General features: G+C 33.7%; 1 protein-coding gene across 8 annotated transcripts in view; it reads right to left on the bottom strand.

Annotated features, from left to right (window-relative positions):
• The window catches only part of SNTG2 (syntrophin gamma 2), a 271731-nt gene that overhangs the window by 31149 nt on the left and 220507 nt on the right, over window positions 1-20075 (bottom strand). For 6 of the 8 annotated variants that reach the window (XM_035322208.1, XM_035322209.1, XM_035322211.1 and 3 more), the window contains 3 exons: window positions 16308-16424; window positions 7128-7199; window positions 3251-3493 (listed from right to left, as the gene is read on the bottom strand). In XM_035322208.1, the coding sequence (XP_035178099.1) occupies window positions 3251-3493; window positions 7128-7199; window positions 16308-16424 (432 nt within the window). The remainder of the gene's footprint in view (window positions 1-3250; window positions 3494-7127; window positions 7200-16307; window positions 16425-20075) is intronic. The other 2 variants (XM_035322213.1, XM_035322207.1) reach the window with 1 other exon arrangement.

The following is a 20075-nucleotide window of genomic DNA, read 5'->3' as shown; positions in this document are numbered from 1 at the left end:
GCCTCCACAATCAGATTAAATTAACTGCTGTTTTTTACTTTTGGGTGCATTTATTTTTTTTCCCCTTTTTTTTTTTTTTTTTTTTTTTTTTTTCAGTCTCTTTAGAGCTCTTCCGTTTTTTGAAACAGATTTGTCTTAGACTCTGTCTTCTGCCATTCATATAACAAGGACAAAGTTTTACAATGCCAAAACAATTAAGCCTTTGTGTTTTACAGCATTTGTATATGCGAAAATGACATGCAACTCTTTCTTCTGCCCCCTACAAAGTATGACTACAACATCCTTGTCTGTCCTCCTATGGGACAATAAGGAAGGCTCGGAAGATCCAAATCATCTAACCAATGTGTTTCTGCATTAAACATTATCTAAAACTCAGATGAAGTCATGATATGCTTTGGAAAGAATAGTGTGACAAGAGAGAAGAATACTGAGAAAGTAATAAAAAAGACAATGTTGAAAAAGCATGGAATAATATTGCGTAGTACTGGCAAGCCAGCACTAAGGCTCAAAGAATTAGTAAGAAATCTTGAAAAAGTGCTGGCCTTTTATGTTTGAAGACTACAAAATAAAATAAAATAAATCAATCAATAAAGGCGACTGACAATCATTAATTGGTCTTGTGCTGCTGAGGGTGTTCCAGCTGAGACAATAAGGCTGGATGGGGCTTGTGAGAGATGACTGAAGTTGTAGTTGAGAGAACTTCACAACCTATCTTTATCCATTGCAATGCTGACTTTTATCACCAAATTTATGAAAATACTTTTTAACAACACTTTTTCTGCCTTTCAATTGCCTCCCTGCCCTGCTTCCACTGCATTTCTAAAGACCCCATCTGTCCAAATTATGCCATCCACAATTAAAATGTTTTTTTTTCTAAGAAGAAAATATAGATAGTTCTGTCACAAGTATTTAACATAAATTCACATGTTATCATTGTTTACAAATAGAGTAATTTAGAGTCACTGAATTTCACAGTTTTGTGGTAGGATCCTGTTTGCAAACACTTGCAGCTTGAAGTGGGGCTTTAAGATACCTGAAAGGGAAATGATATTGTGAGGGGAAATTCTTCCTGCCTTATCACATTCTTTCCATCATTTAAAACTGGTACAATTTTCAGAAGAAATGTATAACAAATCACAATTTTGAACATACCATTGCACCTTAACATTGCTTTTCATGGACTGTGTAAGGACAGAATTTTGTCAGAACTATTATTTTTATAAAAATACCATAGCCAAAGAAAGGTACAGGATATGGTTAACAACAGCTCTGACAAAGACAAGATCCTAATGGCCCTTGAAAGCAAATAGAAGGAAGCCATGTTTAAATAAGAATGGCTGAAATGACACAGTGACATCCAACCCCACCATGAATCTTGCCCAATCACTTATGAATAAAAATGAATTTCCCATTGCAATTATGTTTTTTAACCAAAATAAATACTTTTTATGGACAACCTAACCTACAGCTTACAGCCTTTAATCTTCTGGGTACTGAAAAGTTAATTCTTTTTATATGGCTTGGAATAATCTATGCAATGTTAAATAGCATATATATATATATGCAATTTAAGAATGCGTATCATTCATGCTGCCCTTGATATCTATCTGAAAACTAGGGCATGCAAGCAGTATTCATGTTTTGAAGGAAGATTTTGCACTGCTTAGGAGTGACCACACCAATTTATGTCCTAGTGATATAGCAGTTTTCAGCAAACTTGTATGCATACAACTGAAAATGAAAATGAGAATAGACATGGAGACTTAAGCACTGTAATCAGGATTTTAATAGAATGCCTCTCCTGGAGGTTTCAGATAGGTTAAACCAATGATGGAAGAAATATTAATGCCTTTTATGGATATTGGTCTAGCAGCTTGTTGGATTGAAAACACAAAAGGTCATTGCATAAGCAAAAGAACATCTCTTAATTTAAAGTTTGTTAGCATGCAACAGAACAATAAGTTTTGAGTTTTAGCAATAAACTCTTCAGAAACAATCAGTTACAGAACAAGTTGATATCCACCCTTATTGCACTTAATTTTAATGAAATATTACCTGCTTTTTGTATGATGATAAATAGGGTAATTGAATGGTTGGTCAAAAAGATGCACCATAATTTCTTGAAGAAATTATGTGAGAAAATATTTTATGTATACTCAATTAGCATCATGATTCCCTCCCTGATGCCCAGCAATTTTTCAGGAAGAATCCTTTTATTTATTTATTTATTTATATATTTTTTTTTTTCCTGAAGAACTGCATTCCTTCTCAGAGTTGCAGGAGCAACAGCATCACCATTACAAAATCATTTTTGTTACCCCATAGGTTCAAAGAGCCAATTAGAATTGTTCTACGCGAGCACCTGCAAACCTCCTTAGGATCCCAGAGACTTGGAAATTTAGAAGACCTGATTTAACAGCTATTCTAAGACTCCTATTCCTTGCGTGTTGTGTTAATGCTATGCTGTGATCCAGTGCTCCCGCTAGTGGAAACATCTTTAGGAGATCCTTGTCAATCAGCACATGCCAGATCAAGCTTGCATTTGTGCTAACTATGTAAATATGGTTATCTTTAGAGAAGGCCTATACTTTTAATCCATATATTCCCATACCACTGAACCAGTTCACTTGGGTCCACATGTACAGCAAACAACTTTTTTATGTAACAGTACAGAGTTGCTTTAGACTAAAAGTCAACTCAAAATCCATAGATGTTCACTGTCCTCATGACACAAAATATCTTCTTTAGACAAACTATTTACTTACCGTAACCTTAAACACCAAACCATTTAATGGGATGCGCATCCTCAGGTCTAAGGAAATAATTGGCTTGAGAGAATTTTACTAGCCAGCAGAAACTGATAATCTGTTGTTTAATTTATAGAATTTAAGATTTAATACAACAAACTTTCCTCTTTTACTCTGATTCTTCAAATTCTTCCAATGTTAACATAGTCAGCCCCAGTTTTCAATTAATAATGTAAAAGCAAAATACTTCTTTTTTTTGAAAACAGAACCATAATGTAAAACAAATGTACCTTATGTGAGGTTTATGGAAGAAAATGTTCAAAGTATTCCACAGGATCTCCACAAAAATGTTTTTCAGTGGCAAAATGTATCAATTTCCAGTTTTATGTAATCAAGGTCAACTATACTCACAGATTGTTATTACATAGGCATACTATTTAAAGATTTGTTATACTTCTTTTACTGATGAAATGGCTCGAGGATTTAAATTATTCATTACTTACCCCAGTTCTTTGAACTTCCAAGAAAATTGCTCTTTGAAATGATTTCTCCCACACTGCCAACTCGCTGCATAGCTCTACATTGAAATAATGACTCTTGCCATGTCCAACCATAACACTGAAACAATATGGCCTGTGGTCTTCAAGATCAAAGTCCTGATGAATACCTAAATACAAGTTTGCTTGTAGCCAGCAATCATCTGCAAGCCAGAGCTGAAAGACATGTTTCAGTATGTGATTCTTCATCTAGCAAAAACAAACAGTTAAAGCAACATTGTCTTCTGTAAGTGATGGGTATTTGGATATGTTACATCATTATGTTAATAATTATCTTGAATAAATATTCTGAGAATTAAGCAACACTGGCAAGGACAATTTCTCTCATTGCTTCTTATTCACCTTTCCCTGTATCATGTAATCTAAGCTATTCTGTAGTTCAGAATTACTGACAAAGTTGTAAAAGCAATGCATACATAATTTAACAGGAATTTATAGCAATATGCTCTTTACAGTGAAGTGGAAGGGAATTCCTAAATTGTTTGAATACAGTTCAAAAGCTGTTTATCATCCTTCTAGCAGAATATAGCTACTCCATTCTAATTGGGTTCCAAACTGCTGAACACCCAGAGATGCAGTAATTTATCAAGCATATGGGCTAATTCTGGAAATATGATGTCAGCTTTCAAATATCCCCTAATAGCTGCCAGTGCTGCTTTGTAACTACAAGGGGAGTGAAGTGAAATCCTGTCATCACCTTCAGGATGAAGAAGATGGGATATTTCACATCAGTCTTTCATAATATAAAGTATCCCCCTAACAGAAAGTTTTGTAAATATAAACAAATTCTTACAAGAAGCTTCCCTAATCTTTCAAGTGTTCACTGACTAACATAGAGAAAAACAAAACTAAATTAAAAGCTTATACATTTGAGTATTTTCAATGACTGATTTTCCAAGTTATGTATTTTTAAAATTTCTATTTATCAGAGCCCTTTCCTATCTCTATTCTTCTATGATGACATGGGGCAGAGAATATTGAAAAACCAGGAAGGAATTTACAAATGGAATCTTATTTCTTATTTTCAGACTACCTGCAAACTGAATTTTATTTCTCCACTGCTTCACGTTAAGTTTAGGAGTTTGAGCCAAGCAGATCCGAGGTAAAAGCAATAATGCTGTACTGGACTTAGGTGGCTTTGAAAAGACCAGAACGCAGCTCTCTAATGGTACACAAGTCCTAGAATCCTGTAGTCAGGATAAACCTTTTGCAGAATTTTAACTTATTTTCCTAGGACCTCTAATATTATATTATAGTCTACCAAAGCCTGAAGCTGAAACTCTATGCATATAAAAACAAACAATTGGGATTTGTACCTCAAAACGTAACCTGAAATATTTTGATTTATCTAAGATAAATGCACAACCACCCTCACAGGACAGCAGTGAAGATCCACTTTTGAGTAATAAAAAGCAGAGGTAACAAATCATCTATTAATGCATGTGTACTGCTTCCATATTCACAAACAGGATATACTCAATGGGAACTGAAAAGGTTGATTGTGCTGGTGAATTATTGAATAACATAAAGCTGGCATATATAACCCTATGCAATTTACTCTGTTAAGTTATGGGTGCATTGGGGAGTATCTCAGAGGCAGATAACACCAGGGCACATGACACTGTGTTGTCACAAAAGGCCCTACAGCTAGCCTAGCAGAGAGGTCTTAAGGCACTTCAAAGCTATTTTTTGCCACTCCTTTGTACTAGTAAAAAGGAAACTGAATGAAATAACTGCACATATTTGCATTAAGTATGTGAATACACATACTTAATATACATATATATACACATATAATACACATATATACATAAGCCTAAAATACAGCAAACGTTTGGTTTTAAAATGCCATTTCCATATCAAATTCTTATTTTTCATTTTCAACTCCTATGGCATAACGAAGATAGGTGAGAAGCTTACATTTAAGTTGGTAACAAGTGCACCTTGCCATATAACCAGCTTTCTTGAGAAAATACGAAAACACTCTACACCACAGCTTTGCACTAGATCTAACCAGCTCCCCCAAATCCTTAAAAAAACTTTCCCAAACTGCAGTTTTTACAACATAAACTCCACCTTTCAGTCTGCAATGTAGAAACTTTAATCTCTTGAGATTATTTCCATCTTTTTGTATTTGCTCAGTTTGCCTCATTGGCATTTATTGTTTAATTTTAAGAATCAACAGAAAAGAGGTTAAAGTGTTGAATTTGAGCTTTTGCACTTTAGTTAATGTATTCATGAAGACTGGTAATTAAGCTTTCATTTATTAAAATGTCAAGAACATTAAAAAGTTGAATCTTTGGTAGTTTATTTCCTACTTCTTTTTCATAATGAAAAAGTATCATAGAATTTACTTTAAGGATAGATTGTCCTTGAAATTACCAGAATATTCAAGGAAGGAGTGAGTTTCAAATCACTAATATTTCAAGGACAAAAAAAGAAAAAAAAAAAGAAAAAAGAAAAAGAAAAAGAAAAAACAAAACCCATGACAGCGTAAAACCTTTTCAAAAAGCATAATGAATGTTTGCTTTATTGCTGCCCAAATTATTTATCTGGAAAAATGTAAATTTTAAGAAAATTTAAGGAGAGAATCAATAATTAGGGTTAAATTCTCTGCTTTTTGCAGCTGTCTCAGTGCTGGTCAGGATCCGAAGTTACCCATAGATACCCAGTTGCAGATATCGTCACATTAAAGTAATACTATTCACACAGAAATAGGGTTGAGCTCCTGCAGCCTGTGTTCCGGAGCTCAGCTCTAGTCCTGAACTTCAGGATTGCCAGATTCTTGGTGGGGCACTGGCCAGGACCCTTCCCTCTTCCACTTATGCTAAAATCATGACCCCCTGCTCCGTGAAAGCAGGCTCATAACAGAATTAAGACAGACAGGGATGGGCTGGAACTTGTGAACTATCAGTTACAACTGCAAAACTGGCAACTGACAGGCTCTTTTAGCAGCCAGTTAATGGGATTGACACCTCTGTAAAACCTAGATATCAGCTCATAATTGAGAGCTCCTTTTCTTTTTTGTTTTGTGTTGCTGTTTCAGTTCTTTGTGCTTATGTCCCTGTTTGTAACTTCATCAGGTTTTCAATTTATTTATTTTTAAATCACAATCCACAGAACTGGTGTAGTACATATGCCCTTGTTGTGGAAAGTCAGATTGGTACAAGTAGTTTGAGCAGTCAGGACATAGAAACTCCCTGTCACCCCAGGGAATTACTTAGACAGCTAAGGGTTTGTCCTAAATCCTTCCTTGGGGCAAGCTAAACAGAAAACATGACAGCATCTCTAGATGGTGGAAAAAAAATAAAATTATATGGTAAACAAATGGAACATGTTGCCCTTTTTAAGGTAAAGCCAACTACAATGTTATCAAATTACCCATGATCTAAGAATGACAGAATTGTCTACTTCTTATTACTCAAACTTGAATAAAAACATTTTTATGTACATCAGGAATTACACTGAAAGCATTCTTCATAACATTCACTTAAAAATCTAGGCTACTAAAAATATGCAATATCCAGAGTCATTATGATTAACTGTTATTTCATTTGACTGGTTCTCACAGAGAAAAAAAAAAAAAAAACACTAAATCTTCAATTTGGTAGAATGTTATGAACTTGCTCACTTGGAGCTTAATCCATTTTCTATAGTGTCTTATATTTATACAGGTAATGCAATAGTCACTGCAAAAAGGTTTTATAACAACATATAAGATATTTATATGTTAGCTCCTCCTAGTTGTGATTAAATTGAGCTCATCATTAACAGGAAGAGGCAAGCTTTCTTTACTATATAATGTAATTGTTAGGAAACCTACCTTGTGGATTTTAAATAGAACCTCACAGAGGTTATAGATTTTTTCAGCTCGTACCCAGTCTAGTGTGCTTACCTATAATATCAAAATACAGTATTAAGAACAAATTATTCTTTATTCTAAAATCATATTAAGATGAAAATATTATAAAGATTTCACCAATCATTATTCTATCAGATGCTTTAAGTATACGCTATTGTTATAATGTTAACTACATTTAATATCCAGCATCTAGAAAAGACTGTCAAATAGTATTCAGTTTTTCCAGAAACAGCACGACTTTTACTATAATTAAAAGGTATTATATACTTACATTGATTTTTTTCCCATTATTACTACAGCATGATGGAAACCTCTTTGTAATCTCTGTGGTGAGGTACATAAGCACATTTATTTTACAATATGCTAACACACAAAACCTTCTTAAACCCAGAGGTTCAGCAGCACATCTCAATTTAATAAAACTCTTAGAACCAACAGACCAAGATCTGCTATTCAGATTTGAGTTTATATACAGTAGGCTACCAATACCTTTATATCTATATTAAAAACTGAAAAGGACTATGTGTTTACAAAATTTGAATTTAAAATCTTGTCAGCTGTGTGCTTAATAATGATAGATGTTACTAATTGATGTGGTTTTTGTTACTTTATCCTGTTCCTATTACAGGCTGTTAGAAGTTGACAGTTAGAATGATAGTTGAAGATTTTTCCTAAAGTCTAGGTTATGACACAATGTGATAATGTTTTCTTTTAAAAACGGTATCTAACCTACATAGGTTAAGAAAAAGAGAACCTATGAGTATGAAAAACACCAGGGGAATACACATTATTTTGATTACATATTTTAGAGCAAAATACTAGCTCTTGGTGAATGCATAGGAATGTCTGTATAGATATATGAAAAATGTGACTAAACTGAAGCTTTTAGCACATGGAAATAAGTGTTTTGGTGACTGCGATAGATGCTTGGATGCTTTAAATTACCAGGCAAGATGCAGCTTTGTTTTCCTCTCCTGCCTTGCCCCTCCAAGGAAGAAAGCATAAAATGTCACTTAAATTATCAGCAAAAGCAAAATTTGGCTACAAAACATCTGGCTTCTGTGGAAGAAACATAACCAGGAAACAACGGTGAAAGTCCAATAATGGATTCTTTTTCTCTGTATTCATAATAACACAAAGCTCACCTATAGTATTTTAATCTTGCTCCTGTTGTTTTGTATGAAGAGCTGATTTTTTTTTTTTTTTTAATATAACTTTTACATTGGATTACCAGGTGTTCATGAATTCTAAACCATATGAGTTTAGAACACCTTGAGTCATAATAAAATGGTGAAATTCCAAACCAGTACAACACCTGGGAGCAGATTACTGTGACTTTTACTAGTTATCAAAAGTTATTTAATTAAGCGCTGCCAGAGGAATAAAGTGAACTTGGTTTTAGTTTCTGTCTAATCATATATGCTTTTCATCTGCACCAATTGGAACCAGTGTACATTATTATCAATTAGCCTTTTTTTTTTTTTTTTTTTTTTCTGTGTGTTTCAAAGCAGTGTTTGAGAATTTACCTGAATTCTGAAGATGGCAATCACCTTACCTAAGTTTAGACATCAGAAGGATCTAATTTTAACAACTGAATCTAATTGTTAATTTAGTTTTAATTTCAGTTTAATTTTTTTGGAAAAAAAAAAAAAAAAGTTTTCTCACAGCTGTCTTCTTAGCTCCTTTCCATGAGATTGATGAACAGACTTTGGGAATTCTTTTTATCTTCAGACACTGAATGTAGAATTTGATACGTTTAGATCAGATCTTTACACTCTAAATGACTGAATTTGGATGAGATGAATCACCTACTGCAAAAGGGACTGAAGATGTCTGGAAGAGAAAGTTCTATCACCACTTCTTTTCAGGTTACAAAGGGACTCAAAATCTAGGGTTCACCATTTGAAACTTTTTATATTTTAGCAGTCAAGTGAGAAACATCACTTGAATACAATGCATGCAGTAAAATAAGTATATAAAAGTTACATACTTTCTCTTTCGGCTATATTATGAGCAATTTCTCATTACAAATTAAAGCTCAAACCATTACTTTCAAAGTTAGCATTTTCCTTAAAGGAAGTTTTTCAGATTAGAAAATTAAAGCAATTTTAGATAGTATATTTGTAGTCCCATCACCTCATGAAGTGTAGGAATTTTTAATCACACAGTTCTAATTTTTAGATTTCCATTAATCTTTTCCTTCAAGGTCTATTCAATATTTTATTTGAGTTTTGCTTTTTAATTATTGCTAAAAGTAAGCAATAACAAAAGATTAGAAGCAAGTGAAACTGAGAAATTATAAAACTAATTCATAAAGAAATATAGTTTTAAACATACTCACATACAGAAAGTACTGCAGGTTTTTGCTTATCCTTTCTACAGTTTTTTTTTCTTTTTTTTTTTTTTTTTACTTTGATGGCTGTTTTGAAAATAAAATAATTTAATATAGGTTTTGGACCATTTTTGTTGATCCTCAAAGGGGATCTTCATGTTTTTTGCAAAATAAGGTTTATAAGCTAGATGGTGGCTAGTTCATTACTTGGTCTTGAATTTCTGAAAAGGAAAGATTCTTTCCAATCTCAGTTAAAAACAGGAGAATCCTTCATCCCTGTTAGTGGTTAGACAAATCATAAAAGCATAAGCATGTACTTCATCTGCTGTTTATGAAACTGAATTTAGTGACATGGGCTATAACCTAAAAATCTGTTGAGACAGGACTCAACTTACATTTCCTCCTATCTTTTGTTTTCATTCCTGAAGATTAATTTAAACTGTTGGAGTTCTTTTCTGTTACTAATGATGCTACCATGGACAATGGTTATACTGCTGTTAAATCTACTCTGAATACCCCCATTATCCTGACTACTGTCTTTTCTCCATTATCCTGTGTATTTCTTTCATCTTTTTTCTTTTTCTCTTACGACTTTTTCAGCAGAGATAGCTAATGATCACAGATCACTACCAGCACCTATATAAGCCAAGATTTTCTTCTACTGTGTATATCAGAGAAATATTACAATACTTAAAGACAAGTGAAACAGTCTGAATATCATAGTGTGCAAGGTCACCAGGAGAACATGAATGACATTTTGAGGAGGTTCCCCTTAAGGAAGGGAAACAAACAAATTTATACAAAGGGATATTGGAATCCAAAGAGACAGTTGACATTATTACAGTTTTCACCTCAGAACAATCATAGTATGTTTAAGTTTAAAATGTAGTTGTTAACAGTTGCATGTCATCACAACTTATAATTCTAGTTAATGAGAAAAGATGGAAAGGATCAGAAAAAAATCACAAAAAGTGCAATATATCTAATTTGTTTTAAGGGACATTTCCATTTATTAAAGGCTTATCTATCATCACCCATTTAAACCCTGGGTAATGATATGTATGGGTATGGGTAATGATATGTAGAATTACAGAATCATTGAATATCCCAAGTTGGAAGAGACTCACAAAAATCAGAGTCCAATTCCTGGAAAAGAACAACTCACCCAAAAAAAACATGGTCATATGTCTGAGAGCATTGTCTAAACACTTGAACTCTGGTAGGCTCAGTGCTGTAAACACTTCCCTGGGGAGCCTGTTCTAGTGCCCGACCACCCTCTCGGTGAATAACATTTTCCTCATACGAAAATGTAGGTAACTAAGATAAATGTAATATTGAAACATATTCCTTACATAATACAAAGTTTTCCTCATTATTTCCCTTTGAAATTATTCCTATAGGTATTCTATACATTGGAATATCTTGTGTTTATCTTAACATGACAAGGTAAATATTTTTGAGTAAAGAATTTGACAAAACATTTCTAAAAATGTATATTACGAATGGCTTAAGGAGATATACTTTCATTCATACAATTTAGTTCTGGCAAAGTGCCAAAAAAGTGTAAAAAATACATGATAATACCAATTGGCATTCAGTTAGCTTCCACTTTAATTCTTGTTTGCCTAACACGTAAAGTTATGACCATGAGTAGCTGAATGCTGTTATTTACAGTAGTTGGGTGAATATCAAACTCTGTAGCTAACTCATGCATTACATGATGACAAATCACAAAGGCTATAGAATATTTGGGTTTATAGGCATTTTGCTAATTAACTCTTTTAGAAAGGTCAAAAAACAACACATTTGTAAACTCACAAATAACACTAGGCTGAGATGAAAGGGAGCACGAGTGCTCAGAAGACCACAGAGATACCAGAAATTAACTGGGATACAAAAATTGGAATCTGAACTTCCAGTTTTAAGTCCATAATGAGAGAGGCTGAAATAAGCAATTAAGAGTTACAAAAATGTTAAGTATTCAAGAAGGACTTTTAACTTCAGTGTGAGTTTCTGTAAGCACATCATGTTTTCAAAACAGACATCACAAAGGATTCAAGATACTAAACAAAACTACTCAATTCTTCTTAGACCAAGTGATCTCAGCAACAGTTCAGAAGAATGCTCGTATTCCAAATATACTTAGTTTTCAATATGTGAATAAAGTATTTTTTTAAGTTACAATTTAAAATAGGATATATATTTAAAAAAAAGTTAAATTTATTTTGCAACATACATATAGCAAGCAACAAACTGAAGAACAGTTATTCCTTGAAAGAGAATTCTGTAATGAAACCAATCACAAAAGATTTGCATACTTATTCAGAGATCAGCACTAAAGGATTGTACTATGCACACGGGAAATATACATCTGCATTTAAAGGAGTGTCACATTTCAAAGCATCTAATTCATCTAGACATACCAAAATGATAGAGACGAAAGATTGAACATTTTCTGGTCAATAGCAGTTCTTCTCACTAACCTCTTCACCAATCGAAAAAATGAGCCAAGTCTAATTCTCAAAAATTATAAAAAAGGTATTAAAATGGATAAAAAATATCGAGAAATGTTCTTGAGATGAATTGTGATATATATCACAGCAGTATAAGAAGCCTAAGGATCTGTAAATCAACTCAAAATAGATGCTACAAAATGCACACTAAAGAGCAATCAGATCCTAATAAAGATGTGAAGAAATAAATAATAAAGAAAGAAAGAATTTGCACATAGAGTTAGAAAGTTCACCAAAAGCATCCATGGTCAAGTCTATGCCCTACCACTCATTGCCACCTCCTTCCTGTACATGGAGCGTATGTATACTGTACAATTACCGGTATTCAGAACTTATGTGGCAGTTCTCTCTCACATACAAAGCATTGTCATGATAACAGTCATGCTAATTAAATTATGAATGCATCTCTGCAATGTTTTTCAAAGATATAACACTGATAGAATACTGTATATTAGTTTCATAATTATTTCTGTTACACAGTACTGCTGCATTTATTCCCTTTCTTAAAACTAAAAACAGGATATTCAGTGATTGCTTAACTGCCTTCACATAAATCACTTCAGTGCTATTTAATCACAATGAAAAAGACAGTTTTGTAATTAAGAGCAACATAGTAACTCCAAAGGCATGGCTACTTTAAGACTTGAATTGAAAAACAATATTGATCTGTGAGTACGACATAAAAAATCACTCAGTACCATCTTCCCATACATATAGCACATATTCAATAAAAACATTTAATTTTTCTGTAAATTTTCAATTAAAGAAACAAAAAGGTTTGTTTTTAAATGATAATTTTGAATGATGTCTCCACAATTTCTTCTAGGATATGAATTCAGAACATTTTCAAGACCTGAAAATTGACAGAAATGTATCAGATACTTTTAGAATGTAATAAATTACTGCTTGCATATTAACATATCCGAAATAATAAATTCTATTTATGCTGTGGTGTTCTTCGTATGTGTAGTTTTCAGAAATGTGCCATAATCCAGATACAGCAATCTGTAAATTAAATGTGCACATTTCTTAAATACTTTTAGATGAGCCACTTCAGGGGTGCATGAAGACCTTTCTCTAGTGAGCAACATTGTTGACATTTACTTTTATTCTGAAGACTTTACATTTTTAGAAGCACCATCTAAGATACTGTTGAAACAGAGTAAAAATAGACTACTTTCCATAGATTCTTTCATATTATAAAATCAGCATTTGCTCTACATTTTTCTTGATTCTTGTGCATGGTTAACCATATCTTTTTCATTCTTATGAAAGTTAGCAGCTGTATTTACATTCATGATCTTTTACACACAAAGAAACAGAAAAAGAATAAAAATTGTACTAGATCCTTTTATAAACAGTTGTGAAGTTACAAGTAAGGTAATTACAATTAAAGATAACTATGACGTGTAGGTCATCTACTTTGTGTGATTTAGCACACAAATAGCAATACCATCATAGAAACATCTCAAAATAAAACATAGTGGAAAATCTTATCTACCACGTTAATGTTAAAACGTTTTTATTTTTGTGGTATAACAATCCAATATTTAAAAAAAGAAGTCAAAGGAAGTAACGATAAGAACAGCACCATTAAAAATGTCTAGAAATAGTGAAGCAGCTCACTGCATGGCTTTGTTGGCAACCGATGTTTCCAGCTACAAAGCTGGGCCATGACATATCACCAGCGTCTGGGCTGTGGGAGCTTCCTCTGGGGTCTAGCAGGGCAGGGTCTCTCAAGCCACAGTATATGCCACCACCTTGTAGTGGATTGACCCTGGCCAACAGCTAAGCATCCAGCCAGCCACTTACACCCCCTCCAGCAGGAAAAGAGGGAGAATATGTAGAGCAAAACCAAGAAAGCTCACAGATTAAGATGAAGGCAGTTCACTAAGTGGTGGAAAGAGAGAAAAAACAAGAGGAAAAAAAAGCAACCAAAACACACACACACACAAAACAATATAATCACACAACACATCTGCCCAAGTAGACCAATGCTCAGTGTCGAAGCAACATATTCTTTTAAAGACAAAATCCCTGGTTTTTATTGCTGAGTTATATGGTATAGAATATCCCTTCTGTCCAACTTGGGTCAGCTGTCCCAGCTGTGTCCCCTTCCAACCTCTTGCCCACCTCCATCCTACTTGCTGGGGAGGCAATGTGAGAAGCAGAGGAAGCCTTGATGGTATACAAGTACTGCTCATCAACAGCCAAAACACGGGTGCGTATCAGCTCTAATTTAGCCACAGATACAGAACACAGCACTGTAGGGGATGCCATGCAGAAAGTCAACTCCCCTCCAACGAGGCCCAGTACCTGCCCCCAAGGCAGAAGCTGGGCAGCTGGGGACACTGCAGAAGCCTCAGCTCACTGGGCACCGCCCTGGGGATGGGGCCAGGCAGAGGCCAGGCCAAGATGTGGGCCTGTGGCTAGAACTGGCCTGGTGGGGGCCATCGCTGGGCAGGGCAGGGCTGTGGGGAGCTGCCTTGCTGCAGCTTCACTGTCTGACAGCCCTACGTGTTGAAATGGAGTCCTGGCTGTCATGGACAGTCAGGGCTGGAGGTGCTCTCAGGGCCCTGATAATCAGCTTCAAAGTGTGGCCTTAGATTCAGCTTTGAATTCTCAACTTGTGTGGTTGCTGGAAACTTCTAATTTCCTTTTTTTTTTTTTTTTCCCCGATACAATAAATCAGTGGCATGATTAAATAACAAGGCAAATGGTCTACAGATTTTTTATTATTAATAGGCTCTGTCATTAATAGTTTACACTCACTAGTGTATCTGATTACTAATGTGACATAAGACAATGACTAAAGGGTCACCTTTGTGCATTTTTCTGAAAAGACATTGTTTCTACAAAAATTTTGCACAGAAACCCAATAGAATGTAGTAGATACTGACAAATAACATGGTAAAATACTATTAAACATTCATCCTCATTTGTCTGTTCTTTTGTAAAGTGCTGAACATGATAAATGAAGCAGTTTGTCCGCAATTAGTATCGTGTAGATGGATAGTTTTAATTATATCAATAATGTTTCTTCAAAAACAAGTCTAAATGCAGTAACAAAAATTTATAAAGGAAAAGCATTCATGTGGTATGTTATTTATTTGTTTAATATTTTTGTTTTGTTTTTGCATTTTAATTGGATTGCAGTAATTGAATCAAAATTTAGTTTCTTGACTTAACATATGAAGTAATAATTTTTTCTTTTGCAGGGGAAAAAAAAAAACAACACAACACAAAACCTTTTCCCAGATGTGCTAAGTTACTGTTACTTGGCCACTTAAAAAAGAATGTTTGAAGTTAATAGGAATCCCTGGATTTAGAATTACAATCTAGAGAAAGAGAAAATGTTACCGATTGGTTTGGCCTAAGGTTCATAAATACGGTTTGAAGTTTGTACTTCAGTAAAGTAGATGGCATACATGTAAAGAATGAGATTTCTTTGGATCAGCTGAAGAAATTGGGAGATTGACCACCTTCTGAGCAATAATGTAACAAAGCTGCTTAATTGAAATTGCATTCTAATTCCACATATTGTCCTTTTTGATTAGCTAAAAAAGCAAAGGCTTTCTGGAGAGAAAAGAAAGGATACAATCACATACAGTGTGGTAAGCATGGGTAATTTTTTTAGAGCTTAGAATTCTACAACTCATTTCTGTTCCATTCTTGTAAATTAATTTTCTTAAGGTGTTTCTTTTTTTCTTTTTTTCTTTTTTTTTTTTTTCCCAGAAATATTAGGTAAGTCATCTGTTGTGAAATAGAATTCTCTTTACTAACTATGTTAAAAGAATCTATCAAAGCAAGATGCCATCATTTGTTCAAACTGTACACTTAGCATTGGATTCTCTCTAATAGCTCAATCCCTTGTCTCTGTGCAAAATCCACATCTCCTATTAGTATGGATGGTGCATTTCATGATGTGTCTTGTCTTTAAGAAGAAGGAGTTACTAGCAACTCATTATATCTCAAAAAATGTCTTGGAATAAATGTATGATAAAAAAAAAAAAAAAAGAAAAGCTGTAAATAATGAGAGAAAAATACAAACTTAAAAACTTTAAAAAGTAAAAACAGAATATTCCCTATTAGGAATTCTTTTAGCTAGCCTATGATTTTCAGAGGACCTTGAAAGAGGTTAAATATCTAAAGCTTAGTGAAATTCAGTGGCATTTAAAGCTCTAACTTCCTTTGAAATCTCAGCTGACAACTTCTGTTAGTAAGGAAAAGTAAACCCAGACATAACAAACAGGTTTCCATATACAATGGATCTGTAACAAAAATTTATTTTTTTACCGGTGGAGTACTGAAAATGTAGAATGATGAACCCTTCAGTGCCAGAAACTTGAATTTGTAGAGCTGAGATGAATCAGTTCCTTCAAGTCTCTCATGTACCCATCCCATATGTATGACCTGCAAAAGAAAATAATTTAAAATGAAAGCTCTATTTTTCAGTGGGTCAAAATATTTCTGAATAGATTAAGTCTTTCCACAAGGAAGAATGGTAGTCTTAGATTAGGATGCATCATCTTCTTTATGTTTGCTTTCCCACCGCTACTGTAGTCTTGAAGCCTTTAATCATGCTGGTGTGTAAAAAGACCTCAAGAGACTTAACCTTTACAGTACTGGTTGTCTGAATCTTGCTCTGAACTCAGTCAGCAAAGGTACTAGATTTGCATACACCATGTGTCTATCTCAGCCACAGAGAAAAGGTGGAATTTAATATGTAAAAATTTAATAATTGTTATAAAAGCAGATGTACCAAGACAGTGGATCTAGCTAAGTTAGAAGGTTCCATTAGTAATCACCATTTGAGAAGTCACTACTTGTGTCTCAGCAGACTCTCACTTGAGCCAGGAGAAAACCTAGGTGCACATAAATAGTACAGCCAGCAGTTTATATACAACTTGATCCTACCCTACCTATTGCACAGTCAAAACTTGGAAATAGTAAACAAACCTTCAGCTGCTTACACCTCTAAAGAAGGTGTCACTAGATTTACCTGAAATCAAATAGCTTTCTGTATGCTCACATTTGCCATTGTTAAGAAATTGTCTTTGTCACACTAATTGTCTTACAGAATTTATATACTTTTTTTTAGGTACATTTTATCTCACGACCACGATTTATGTTCTGGTAGAATTAAATGTCAACATCATTTGTTACAGAACTCTGCTCCAACAGTATTACAATACTTTTTAAATATATTTCAGATAGATTAATTTTAAGATAATATAAAATTAAGAAGTAAGAGTGCATGCTTCCTTTCTGAGGTAACTGCAAATTTGTAAAGGAATAATCCCATAGTGTGGTAGTAGAATATCACGAAAGTAGTTGCCCACCAAAAATAACCTAAATGTATTCAAAATGTTTTCATATTCTGAAGTTTTTAAGAAGAGCATATTGCCCTTGAAACAAGAAATGGACTCTAGAATGCTCCACCGATCTGAATATAAAGCTATTGTGTTCTCATTTTCATTTAAGGCTACACTTATAAGAAATACTGAGTTACATAGGGGCTGAAATGTCGTAACACTTGCGAATATTTTGAGTCCACAGAGTTCTGCTGGAAGTCAGTGAAAACATAGCCTGAAGAAAGCATTCATTGAATTGCACGAAAACTTCAGCATTTGTGCTATGGGTAGATTTTGGGAAAAACGAACAAAAACCACACACACACACACACAAATAGACAAACTAAAAAAAAAACAGTGATCTCAGAAATGCTTTTCTATTGAAAGCTTGGTATGTTTATGTGTCGTTACTACTACTGAGCACAAAGGTGGAAAAAATGGATAAGCTAATAGTATAGATGTAAGTTCATACTCTTGCATCATGAGGATTTCACACATTGTTTTCTATTTTTGTATTATATGAGGCTTATGTCTCTTACCAATCTATTTGTTTAGAAATAAATGTATAGATCAATATGTTGAGCCAGACACTGCTTCTGCTATATTCTACTGAGGTCCAGCATTATCATTCTAAAGAGTAAATAGCACAATAAATACAGTAGCCCTTTCAATTCTCACTTTGCTGTTTTATAAATCCAATAACTCTCTCCAGAATTTTGCATATATACTGATCAGCAAAGGTTTAGAAACAAAATGTTCTGAGACTTTCTAATTCTAACAAAACATACCATAGTATTGCTGATGATCTACTACAAATTGTATCATATATTGCTTTTATCAGCATGGTAGTATAATACCAAATAACTCAGAAAACAACAATGTCCAAAACACAGGACCTAAACAATACATTATTCTCCTTTACATTCATGAAGTCATGTTTGCTGACTTGCAAATGCACGCAATTAATTAACTAGTAATAGTATTATTTTTTTCTAAAAAAATAAATTACTGATTAAATTGATAAGCAAAGGATTTAGCTCACTATTATGTTTTTCATTATCATCATTGACATCACCACTTCTTCTTAAAGCAGCATTCACCAAAGAATTTTGGAATTACCCACAATATCAGATGGCAAAACTGTCACAGATAGTCTTCAGCTTGTCCTGGCCATTCATCAAACATCATATATTAAAACAAACATTACACATCTCAAGAAACATAACTATATATCTTGTTGTTCTTATCTGAAATTCAGGGCAGAATGATATCAGAAGACTGCAATTACGTTCAAGTGTGTTTTCACTTCCAAATACGTTTGATTTTCTTTTACTGACAGCAGTTGACAAAAAACACAGGTTGGCCAGTATACATTGGTTTTAAGTACCAACAGTAGTGCAGCAGGCAACGAGACCTTCTTTTGACCAACATTTTCCATTTAGAGAAAGGGTATTGAATTTCTCTAACTTGAAGTAAAATGAGATTTCTTTGCAATGAAATTGCGCCTTATAACAACGTTTTCCAGCTGTAAAATGGGAATAATAGTCTTTACTTGTTTTATATAATGTGTGTGAAGACTGTTGCTATTGTATTCTTATCGATGACTGCAACATGCAGCAGGAGTGGCAAACAGTACAGCCCTGATTTAGTGTAGCACTTATCTTTTAGATTATTCTCTTGAGAAGGTACTGAGCTACAAACACAGACCGTATTTACTGATTAGTAGCAGAGATACTTTTTGGCATGTTTTTTTGGCTGATATGGAACTGATTATTTATTTTTATTGTAGTCACATCATACTGTGACCAGTCTACCTGTGGTAGACCAGAATCAGCTTTAAATTTGATTCTCCACACTGCAAACAGATTTTTGTAACTATTAGCATCGATAAACGCAATAGTAAGCTGGTAAGCTTTCCTACAGAACATCTTTCAGAATCTTTTTCAACCTTAGACCAAAAAAAGAATGATACAAAACCACATTCACTGGATTAGCTTTTGGGGGAATGTGAACCCCATTTTGAGGGAATATGACTTCTTGAGGGAATGGCATATTCAAGGGTTCATTGAATTATTACAACATCATAACATCTCTCATTTTCTTATTTGTTTAATTTATTATTGAAAAAAATAACATGGATATGGAATAAGTTCACCTATTCATTCTACTTTATCAAAGTCTACACAAAAAAAAACAAACATCGGTACTTCAGTTGCCTTTCAAATATATTGCTCTGAATATTAATCTGCTTGACTGAAACAACTAACAAAAACTCCAGTTCCAGGAAGAAAGAACTCTAATCAAAAAAAGCCCAAATAACATATCATGGAAGCAAAGAGAGACTTGGAACTATTAAAAAAAATAAGAAGAGCCTTTTTGTTTCTAAATTTGATTATAAATTCCCAAGAAATATCAGACATTGATCAACGATTCTTCAATTTTCATTTTCTTTAAAACCTTTACTTAACTGCACCTCATCAAATTAGTTTGTGGTTGTAGAAAACAATTATATGTCTCACAGTAGAAATAAGGATGAAATGGCCTGCTGATTTTTTACAAAAGAAAATAAAAAATGATGCACAAAAACTAGATGGTATGTTATAATTCAGTGTAATTTGTAAAACAAAAACAGCAGCAACAACAACAACAACAAACTCCAAAAAAAAACCACCACCCTGCAAACAGTCTTTTAAATCACAAGATTATAGCT

Source organism: Oxyura jamaicensis, chromosome 3 (assembly GCF_011077185.1).
Source record: "Oxyura jamaicensis isolate SHBP4307 breed ruddy duck chromosome 3, BPBGC_Ojam_1.0, whole genome shotgun sequence".
Taxonomy (NCBI): Eukaryota; Metazoa; Chordata; class Aves; order Anseriformes; family Anatidae; genus Oxyura; species Oxyura jamaicensis.
Note: the sequence above shows the minus strand (reverse complement) of the source record. Positions and strands in the feature narration are given on the sequence as shown.